This window comes from Berghia stephanieae, chromosome 1, assembly GCF_034508935.2.
Source record: "Berghia stephanieae isolate SIO BIC M18660-M18661 chromosome 1, UCSD_Bste_1.3, whole genome shotgun sequence".
Taxonomy (NCBI): Eukaryota; Metazoa; Mollusca; class Gastropoda; order Nudibranchia; family Aeolidiidae; genus Berghia; species Berghia stephanieae.
In genome coordinates, this window is record NC_088360.1 from 34,412,720 (window position 1) to 34,424,680 (window position 11,961).

The 11,961-nt window shown below is 36.7% G+C and overlaps 1 protein-coding gene across 4 annotated transcripts in view; it reads left to right on the forward strand.

Moving 5' to 3' along the window:
* Positions 1-11,961, forward strand: part of LOC144972679 (serum paraoxonase/arylesterase 2-like) — a 46,840-nt gene extending 34,879 nt beyond the window's left edge. For all 4 annotated transcript variants that reach the window (XM_078914195.1, XM_078914220.1, XM_078914200.1 and 1 more), the window contains exons 3-5: positions 1,470-2,063; positions 3,844-4,063; positions 9,384-11,961. In XM_078914195.1, coding sequence (XP_078770321.1) covers positions 1,470-2,063; positions 3,844-4,063; positions 9,384-9,551 — 982 coding nt within the window. In that variant the 3' untranslated portion in view covers positions 9,552-11,961. The remainder of the gene's footprint in view (positions 1-1,469; positions 2,064-3,843; positions 4,064-9,383) is intronic.

Genomic DNA, 11,961 nt, shown 5'->3' on the forward strand with positions numbered 1-11,961 from the left:
GCCTCACAAACAAACAAATAAACAAACAAAAGAGAAATAAATATAAATAAAAACTTTAAAAACCCACAATATGTTTCCCATATATCTTTATCGGTATTTTATGAGACAATCATATCAAGTGGCGCCGAAGTAACCCAAGTTAAACGTCAAACAAGTGTCCCTGAATACTATGTAGACTATGATATGTATGAATAATTGCCCAATGTCATGTCCGCCTAATTTGGACGATTTGACGGGTACCAAGCCGTCCCAATAAACCGGCTAGGACTGTACTTCTTACGAATAACACTATTCTGCTCTTCTGTTACTCTTTTCCTTAATAAGAATATCTTTCAACCGCCAGATTTTTATGTTACGGTTGTATAATAATTGTGTTTATTTATATATTTATTTATTCATTTATTATTTATTCATTTAAATATATTACTTAATTTATTCCTTAATTTATTTTTCTTGATTTACTTGACTTAGGCCTCTTGATTCCTTGTGGAACATAGGGCCGCAACACTACTTTTCCATCTGACTCGGTTTTTAGAGGTCTCCTTTATCAGTGACCAGGTTTGTCCGGCTGCCGTCAACTCGGTCTCCATGCTTCATCGCCATGTCTGCTTTGGGCGACCAACCCTCCTCTTTCTTTGAGGTTCCAGTCCAAAGCCTGTCTAGCGATGTTGCTTGCAGGCTTCCTGAGCGCGTGGCCAATTCAGCCCCATTTTCTTTTCTTTATCTCCGTTTCAATAGGTGACTGGTTCAGTTTTTGGAGTATTCTCTATTTGTGCTGATGTCCGGCCACCCGATATTTAGGATATTTCTAAGGCACCTGTTTATGAATGCTTGAAGCTTATGTGGTTTTAGTCACTCGCCATGTCTCCGAGCCGTATAAAAGAAGCGACTTCACATTTGTATTGAATGTCCGGATTTTATTTTTCAGTGTAAGAGCTTTTGAATTCCATATTGGTCGAAGTGTGTTAAAGGCATACCGTGCTTTATTTATCCGGCTTTTAATGTCTTCGTCTGTTCCTCCCTCTTTGCTTTCTATGCTACCCAAGTATACAAAATTTATCGACTTCTTTGACATCTCTTTCATGTCTTCGTCTGGTCCTCCCTCTTTGCTTACTATGCTACCCAAATATACACAATTTATCGACTTCTTTGACATCTCTTTGGTGGTGTTTTATACGGTAAAGTTACTTGTTGCTTACTCTCATCATTTCTGTCTTGCCTGTATTAATTTGCAATCCTGTTTTCATTGCTTCCTATTATGCGACTTTGTTTAGCATTTCTTGTGCATCTTTCAAGTTGTGAGAGAGAAGACAGATATATATATATATATATATATATATATATATATATATATATATATATATATATATATATATATGGGCAAGAGGCTCCATTTCTGTCTTTTTAATTTTGCCTTTGTTTTTACTTTCTAACATTTTTGTTTTCTTTTCCCTCCCATGCCCCTACAGCGTCGTGAAAAGACGAGGAGTTGGATCAGAGGATTTTCAAATATTGACTTCCGGCCTGACATTCATCACTTCCGGGCTATTTCTGGAGCTCGCATCTCCTGATTACAAAAAATATATCAAATCCAAAGGAAAAGGTTCCATCCAGCTCATCGATATGAACAACCCCACATCTGGAGCCAAAGACCTTACCATCAACCATGGCTCAGACTTTAATCGTGACACATTCCGACCTCATGGTCTGAGCGTACTTGAAGATAAGGTCAAAGGTGGACATCTTATATATGTCGTCAATCACGTGGAAGGACAAGTTGATCGTGTTGAAAAATTTCGTTATTCTCCCAAAACGAAAGACTTGAAACACGAGAAGTCAATTTTCAGCGATGTTTTTATCTATGTTAATGATTTGACCGTCGTTGAAGAGGATAAATTCTATATCAGCAACTGGTTGTACTTCGTTCATGACAAGTTGACATTTCTTGAGAGTCTGTATCGTCTGCCTCTCGGTGGTGTTGTATTCTATAACGGTACTAGTGGTACACTGGTCAAAGACCGGGTGTTTTTTCCAAATGGCATCATTCTGTCAGCAGATAAAAGGTACGGTGATTTGGAATAGTATGATCGGAAATTATATTGAAAAATGCAATGAAAATAAACTTTTATGGTCAAAGTGTGAGTAAATACAAATCGATAGTCAAGGCATTCATTGACTTTGGTTTGAAAAGGTCCATACCGAAGTATATTTAAAAATAGTGTTGAACCCTCAATATTTGCGAGGAATTATAGGCTTTTACGAACAGACATTCATCTGTTTATATTACAAGTAAAAAGCCCGCAATTTCGCGGGGAAAGAACTATTCTCATTCGATATTGCCAGAATCATTTTTTTGATTAGCTTGATTACGATTAGATGCACATTTTAATCCCTGTACTTGTCGTCGCTGCCATGCTTTATTCGGCATGATTTTAGTTTATCAGTCAGTAGATATCAATATCAATAAGTCGCAAGTCTTTACCACGCTTTACTTGGGAGTGCTTTGCACTACCTTCGATCCTTCACAAATTAAAATGGCGGCCGAGAATCAAAACAATGGTCAAATTAGGAAACGCCTGACAAAAGATCAACGGTGAAAATACAAATTGAATGAATACTGGGGATGTAGGAGCTTTCGGAATGTCTCCCCTTTACTTAACTTTTGTGAGGTCAAATGAAAATCTGAAGCGGACGCGATAAATATCAAGTCCCCTAATCTGTCTACTTTTGGTTTGTTCGGGCTAGAAGCTAGACAGAACCAATTGACAGTTTCCGAAACGTTTAACTAAATATTTCCCAGGGCAATAACTATCACATCGATGGCATAAAAAGGACAGTAATATCAGCAGTAATATTAGTTGATATTGTTAATCGGTGAAACTTGTTTAAAATTTCTGTAAATCCGAATACCGTTATGTGATCAAGTGAATTATATCACTATGAATGCCACGATTTTCTGAAAAATGCCAATCTGACAGTTCCTAGCAAACACCCCCCCCCCCCCCCCTTGCTCAGGAATTTTCTCTACTTTTTGGACCCCCCCCCCCCCTTTTTTTTTTTTCTTCCACGCAACCACATTCCAAAACACACATACATACACAAAACACACACACACACACCACACACACCACACACACGCACACACACATAAACATACACACAATGAGAACACTACTACTACATAACAACACTGATCACCGCTAAATCAACACAACGGAAGTAACAACTCTACTGGACAGATAGAGTTGAGGGTGTGGCCATGAGTGTGTTAGTGTCTTCGGTAAATTTTTTATGATATCTGTTTGACTTAACAACTTTCAAACTGACTTTAAATTATAAAAGGAAATCAAGTTATCTGTTTATCTATCTGTAAAAAATACATTTCTATTTTTCAAATCTTTCAGTAGAGTTGTGCGCCGTATCAATTTTTTTATTGACTCAAATAAGCACAATGTTCTTCACAATGCTATATTTTTAAAAAGAAAGAATTGTACTTCTGTATTGTGGAATAACATAGATCGAGACGGTAATAACGTCTGTAGGTGCGCGCAAATGAAGCTGGTAACAGGGCGGCCATAATATGGCGATTCCCAAGACCATGGTAAAATTAAGGACCGATTTTAATGTGCTAACAGATGTTCTAAATACCAGTTGAGTCAGCGGATGATCGATATACCCTAAATTAATAATTTTTTAAAGGGTTGCAAGATACTCTTACATTAATCTGTAAAAAAATAGTTATATAATTTTAATGTTTGTCAGTAATTATGTCGTCGGCGGCATCATCATCACCATTATCATTATCTTCATCATCCATATCCATCTTCGTATTGTTTCACTTAGGTACATATACCTGTCACTTCCGATGGATCATCTAGTCAAAGTATTCAAAAGGAAGTCTGACTATGATCTTGAACTGGTGCAGGAAGTGACGATCCACACTGGTCTTGACAATTTCCACTTATCCGAGAATGGCGAAGCTCTCTATGGTGGGTGTCACCCAATAAGCTACAAGGCTTTGAACGCTTTTTCTTATCCTGCAGATAACAAGTCACCGTCACAGGTAATACAATAAGTTTACGTTACTATTCATGTGCGATAAAGGCAACAAGGGTTGCCATGTCGATGTGCCCACAGCAGTATTCAATAACTGGCCTCATTATAGGGGTTGTCTGCACTATTTTTCTCTTTCCTTTTTCTCGAAGAATGTTTCAATCATTGGGAAAGAGCACTGATAAATTTATAATGCGAGGAACACTTGTACGTGGAATCTATGTCATAATGTATGTTTATCTGGCTTCGTCCTAAATTATAGTCACTGGAGCGTAGATCCCCGATGCAGCAAAAGGCCATGGTTGTCAGGTTTTTCAGCACGCAGTGATAGATACTTATCTGGTATTGAGTTAGCTCGCTGAATCATTTGAAACAAATAATTGTCAGCCACTCTCCCTCTAATCCAATTCATGTTTTGCATGCCCAAAGCGGTACTGACACTCCCCCACCCCCCAACAAACAAAAAAAAAAAAAAAAAAAAAAAAAGAAAAAAAAAAAGAAAAGAAAATTTAAAAAGTGACACTCGAACATCTATCATCTTGTTATAAGTAAATTGACAAACAATGCCTTATGATTAATAGCCAGAGTGGTTCTATAGCACGTGTTATTCTTATGGGTCTTGGTAACCTGTATTTTCTACCTGAATGTTAGCCTAATTCCCACCACTATTGGACTAATGGCACTGTTTCATACACACTTTTTCAGATCTTTTATCTTCCACCATTGCCTGTTCCTTAATTATTCTCAGTTTTTTTTTTTTTAAACTATGGCCACGATCCATCTCCATCCCTTTTCGAGAAAAGCAAGTTTTAACACGCACAGTTATTAAACTCTCCCTCACCCTCAACGCTCGTCTCCTTCATGTCCTGCATTGAAAGTTCTGCCACAATGCTTGTCCTTTAGTAATCTCCATAGGTGAGAGTCAAGTTGACTCAAATCTGGATTGGTGATTCTCCTATCTCCAAAATGGTTGCTATTCCAAAGCATTATTCAGAATATTGCATGGCATGCCGGGATTCGCTGAGTATCCATGTCTTGTAATGCAGTAATTGCCGAGTTTTAGTCCTCTGAATTGCAGTGGCAGGTATCCTCAAGCACGTCATCTTCCATACATCACTAAAAGTAATGAACAATTAAATGACTATGAGTAGCGCATGACCAAGACATAATATAGGGGCTGTTCTCTCTCTCTCTCTCTCTCTCTCTCTCTCTCTCTCTCTCTCTCTCTCTCTCTCTCTCTCTTAATTCGACGCCAGATTCAGACCTGTTGCATGTTCACGGATAATTCTATGCATTCTAGAAATTATTCTGTACTATTTAAGAAGCGCAAGATGATGGAATTGTTTAGTGGTATCCGCTAAGTACTCCTGATATTAATCGTCAATGTAACCTCCAAGCGCTGCTTATCCACCAAAGTAAATCTTTGCTTTAATATGCCTCATCTTGTTTAAAATGTAGCATATTTAAAAGGGAATGCGAATTCAAAAATAATATGTGCTTGAAAGATGTTGCACTAGTACATAATTTAGAGGCGCGTTTCAAATTGTTGTTAAACTAAGCTGCGTCCATGTTTGCCTATGGAGTCGTTCTAATGTTTTCTTCTGAAACATTTAATTTAATATAAAACTCAATGAAATTTGATAAATACTGATTTTAAATATGATTGTCTCAAATGTATCTATTAACTTTGCCGGAGTTACGATATTTGTTGTTTTATGTTTTTAAACACTTATAATATAGTGTGTAGTTGCCTAACAGGCAAGACGTGTTTTTGTTGTTGTGACATTTCTCTTCAATTTTTACCGATTTCAAGGATTTACACGTCTTATTTCAATTCAATTTTTATTCAAGGATTTTTGTACAACACGTAAGATACCATTGTGATATTGCTTTAATTATATTTTATACGGTTTTGACATCATTTTTATCGAAATTGTTTCGGACTATTTTACAATGTTTCACCAAGACCCCGCCATTTTTACTCGTTCTCACAACCAATTTTTACTGTCGGCTGTCGTTGGACTTTTATTCACCCTGCGCTTTTATTGTTTACAAATTGAAAACACACATTCCGACCTCAAACGTGAACACCATTACAATCAACAAAAGATTGTCTGTAAACGTGGTGGTCGACGTAAACAACATGTAATTGAAACAACAGTCCCGCGACGTCCAGTGAACTGTCATCGTTCAACTCGACCACCACAGACGTTAACAAAAATATTGACAAATGACACAAGACCAAGTCATGGAAATCATAACATTTGTATTGGCCATATTAACGCACAGTCATCGAGAAACAAGACATTCGATATAATCGATGTCATAGATCAACACGATATCGATATTCTATATATAACTGAATCATGGTTGCGTCAGTTCGGTGATGAACCTATAATGAAAGAAATGACACCTCCCGGCTACAAGATGGAATCGTTCCCAAGAAATGGACGATCAGGAGGGGGGATCGCCATCATATACAAACACGCTCTTTCGTCTAAAATACAAAACAGGCCAATTTCGTTCAAAAGTTTCGAGTGTGTCCAAACCACATTGACCTACCCTCAAATTTCATTTTTAATCACTTGTATCTACAGACCACCCCCAAGCAAAAAGAACAAACTGAGACAGAATGATTTTGCTGACGAATTTTTAGATTTTGTATCAAAAGACACATCAAATAAGCGAAAGATTTATATCGGCGATTTTAATATTCAGTTTGATGTTGATCAGAATAGTCTCGTTAAAATTATAAAAAATATGCTGAATGAACATGGCCTCACTCAGTTAGTGACCTCTCCAACTCAAAGATTGGGGCACATCTTGGACTGGTTCATCATTGACACACCCTCGCTTGTTGAATCAATTAAAAATATCAAAAAAGAAATTTCAGACCACAATCTGATTCTGGCAACTCTCAAATGCATCAAAGAGAAAGCAAAGAAAGTCAAGATAGTGTCTAGGGATACCAAAAAAATAGACATTAGTTCCTTCAAAAACAATCTGTCAGAGGAACTAGGAAGAATGGATATACCATCAGCACAGAAAACAGACGAGGTACTGCGCAACGTCATCGACAGGCATGCGCCAAACACAACTAGAATAATAAATTCCAGGAAACCGTCTCCGTGGTTTAACCAGAGTGAAAAAACTGCCAAAAGGGAAAAAAGGAATGCAGAGGCATCGTGGAGAAAATCGGGCCTTGAGATTGACCGGCTGATATATATAGCAAAAAAGCATAAGTATAAAACCACCTGCAAAAGAGCAAAAAGAAACTATTATAACACAAAACTGTCATCAGTGAGGGACACTAAGGAATTTTTCTCTGTTTCAAAGGAACTTTTAGGGGAAGAAAAGGGCATGTGTCTACCCACTAATATCCCGGTAGAAAAGCAGCCGGATGCATTTTCAGATTTCTTTTCGGGAAAAATATCGAAAATTCGGAACAATTTGGACCTCGTGCAAAATGAAGATATAAATTTCCACCCTTTTTCGGGTTCACAGGGATTCTCTTGTTTTAAAGAAACAACTGAAGAAGAAATTTCTAAAATAATTTTTTCATCTTCCTCGAAGTCATGTGATTTAGATCCTTTACCAACTAATATTTTGAAATTATGTCTTCCTGAATTGTTACCTTGCATAACTTATATTATAAATCAGTCACTTATCTCAGGACAAGTCCCAGATATCTATAAACATGCAATTGTAAAGCCTCTCATAAAAAAGCAAAATCTCAATGTAAATGACCTTAGTAACTACCGTCCCGTCTCAAATCTGCCATTTCTTTCTAAAATCCTTGAAAAAGTTGTACTCAGACGTCTTTCACAACATCTCCATGAAAACAATCTATGGGAAAAATTTCAGTCAGCTTATCGTTCTTACCACAGCACAGAAACTGCTCTGTGCTGTGTTGCGAGTGATTTGCTTGATGTTTTAGATAAAGGTTCTGTTTCTCTTCTGACATTGTTAGACCTTTCGGCGGCGTTTGATACTATTGATCACGGTATTCTCATTAAACGACTTAATATAACCTTTGGCTTGTCTGGGACTGTCTTGCAGTGGTTTGAATCTTATTTAGATGGCAGAAAGCAACAGGTTATGATTTTAGATAAACTTTCTCGTCAACATACATTGTCTTTTGGTGTTCCTCAAGGCTCTGTTTTGGGTCCAATTCTTTTTGTTTTGTATACTTCTCCATTATCTAATGTCATCACTGGTCATGGGCTGCGCTATCATCTCTATGCAGATGATACGCAACTTTATGCTACTGATAAAACTAAAAATCTCGAAAATATTGTGAAACGTGTGGAAGAATGTGTGACGGATGTGAAAGAGTGGATGGATGCAAACAAGTTGAAAATGAATGAGTCAAAAACAGAAGTGATGATTGTGGGAAATAGAGGGCAGTTGAAGGTGAATGATGGTCTTGAGGTGTTGATTGGGGGTGAAAAGATCAAAGTTTCAAAGACTGTGAAAAATTTGGGTGTCTATTTTGATTCAGAAATGAAAATGTCAGCTCACATTTCTGCTCTCTGTAAATCTTTATACTTTCAATTGAAGAAAATCAGTTCGATCCGTCAGTATATTGCAATTGGAACATGTAAAACATTGGTTGTTTCCCTCATTTTTTCGAAACTAGACTATTGTAACTCGCTGCTTGTCAACTTGCCTCAGGCTTCTATTAAACAATTGCAACTACTGCAAAACAGTGCAGCAAGATTAGTTTTTGGCAAAAAAAAATTTGATCATGCAACCCCTTTGTTGGCCTCTCTCCACTGGTTGCCCATTGAAAAGCGCACATATTACAAAGCAGCGTGTCTTGTTTATAAGTGTTTGGCTGGTATAGCACCGGCATATCTCACAGATCACGTGGTCATGTGTAAATTTGAAAATTACACTTTAAGATCATGTAATGACCAAACGAAAATTTCGGAAAAAAGATCAAGAACAAAATTTGGTGATAGATCGTTTGCTTGTTTCGGCCCCAAGATTTGGAATGAACTACCACGTGGTCTGAGGGAGTGCAAGTCTTTACCTACTTTTAAAAAGAATCTCAAGACACATTTTTACTGTATTTGTTTTTCTTGACTCTATATGAATCCTTGATTTGGCTATGAATTGTTATTGTTGTTATTATTTTATTTTTTTATTTTTTCACTTAAAATTGATATTTATATTGTAAAGTGCCCAGAGCTTGTGTTTTACACGAGAATGAGCGCTATATAAATGTGTATTATTATTATTATTATAAGAGATCTTAGACATATCTATGTGTTATTTTATTAATATGTCCAACTTTAATTTGCTTTTATTACCACCCTTATTCGCAGGTGCTTCGCCTCCCATTGAAGAACGGCCTGATAGTTGAAAAGGAAATCACAGAATTATTTTACGATCACGGAGATCTCATTTCCGGTTCCTCCGTTGCTGGTGTCTACAAAAATAAGCTGATGGTTGGATCCGTTGTGAATACTCTAGTAATGTGTGACCTGCCTTAGGCAATGACGTCGCATTAGTTTGTGATTTAAGTAAAGGGATTGAAAGATAGTGATGATTTGATTTTTGTAATGTATTGTGTCATTGTTATATGTTATGAGAAACCATTAAGTTGATAGTATTGCCAGGCAAATATGACTTTCTGTTATATTAACGTTTAGTTCTTGGGCGCACGTGAGCAAATAAGTGCACGTCGGTCTTTGTCTATTGGTTATTTTAACAAACATGTCAAGTTTAAAAGGCGGCAGCTCCGCATGTTTTGGTATTTTCCTTTGCGGATATCTGCAATATCACAAATTACGCTGACATTTTCCAGTTGTGTGTTTGTGTGTGTGCGTGTGATGTGTCTGTGTTTTATTACTTATATCTCTTTGAATTTCTATTCAACATCGTGTCACATCACCCAAAGATATTTACATTACTTTGAAATACATAAATATATAACCAGAAGTAGACTAGAGTTGTTTTAAACTGACGTCAATCCACGTGAGCTTGGGTGTGAAAGATTAATTTAAATCTAATAGGCAGTTAGTTCAAAACTCAAATAGTACGAAATTAGTGAACCTCGTTTACCTGGAATTTAGTATCTCAAACAACGATGAGAGAGAGAGAGAGAGAGAGAGAGAGAGAGAGAGAGAGAGAGAGAGAGAGAGAGAGAGAGAGAGAGAGAGAGAGAGAGAGAGAGAGATGTATGCTATATTGACGACGAAGTTCCGAGACCAAAGGATCAAAGTAAATGAAAGGGATAAACCCTTTCCTTTTAATTCTATTACACGAAGCATGCTTTGACATTAGTGAGTGATCCAATGATAATGAAAGACATAATTATTTGAGATGTTTCTAGGCAACAATTGAAATGTGTATCAAAAAGTATTTTAAATAAATCACTTGACCTGGAGCGTTTAAGCCTCGGATTGAAATCCTTCTTTGCCCAACAGAAAGAAAGCAATAAAAAACAAATCTGAAATGGATATGTTCATGCATTATCTAGCAAATCTCGTCTCCCAATAGATGTTTTGTAATACAGTTTTCATTGTCTTTGCTGTGTACTTAGGATGGGCATTCTGCGTGGGGCTCCTGACCTCCCATAGTGGGCAGGGAGGTACTTGCCGTGTCTTCTATCCTTCTGTGTCTGTTTTCCATTTGCTTTTTGTTTTTGTCTTGGAATGAAATTAAAATTGTTTTGTTTTTTTTCCTGACCCTGGCCAGAGTCCTTGGCCGGGAGGGAAACAGTCGAATGAATAGGTATAGTTTTGGGGGATTATATTTTTTTCCTTGTGAATCATCTCTCGGTTATGTACTTTTTTTTTTTTCAATTTAAACATATGATTTGTAAACATGTGAGTGTATTCCTCTTATTGGGTCTTATGCTGGTGAGACTCAAACTAAGTACACTGATACTGATAGTGTGATCTTGGAATCTACATCTGTTCCCTACTTGAACCATACACCCTTTTTCTTACTTTTTTTTCTCAAGTCCTTTTAATTGTACATTCTATAGTGTCTATACTTTCCAATTTTCTTCCTTTTTACTGGCGCTGGTATGACCTAAATGTGTTGTAAGAGCCGTAAAACCCTTTAAAAAACACACACACAAAAAAAAAAAACTCCAAATAAAAACAAGGATCCTCCCATAGTGGGCAGGGGGGTAAATACCGTCTTCTATCCCCTTATATCTGTTTTCCAACATGCTTTCTGTCTTTGTCTTGGAATGAGATTACTTGGTTTTGTCCTGGCCTAGCTGGGAGGAAACAGTCAAATATGCATAGTTATTGTTTTGGGAGATGATATTTTTTCCCTTGTAAATCATCTCTCTGTTATGTATTATTATATTTGTTATTTTGAATGTAGAATGTAAGCATTTGAGAGTATTCCTCTTTGTTGGATTTTGTCCGGATGAGACTTATAGATTCAGATGATCTCAAACTAACTACATTGGTGGTAATACCACCACTGGTATGCTCTTGGAATCTACATTTGATCCCTATTTGTTCCCAGTTCCCCTATGTTTTACTTTTTCTTGGGTGCTTTAATTGTAATTCTAGAACTTTTTATATCCCATTTTCTTCCTTTTTACTGGCGCTGATATAACCTAAATGTGTTACAAGCGCCGTAAAACCCTTAATAACAAAACAAACAACAAAAACAAGGATCTGCATTGAGTCTGAAACCATATTGGTTAAATACACGCCTACATTGTTTCTTTTACTTTTAGCTTTTCTATTTATTCACCAATGTTTCGAGTCGACAGCTTTCGGCACCTTAGATCCGTACGGCAACATTTATTAATTTACTTTGTGCTCTTAGAAATGTTACCTATAACAATTACCATTTATATTATTCATATTATTATCATCATCATCATTATTATTTTTAATACAGAAAAAAGATTAAAATCCATTCTCAGCGATC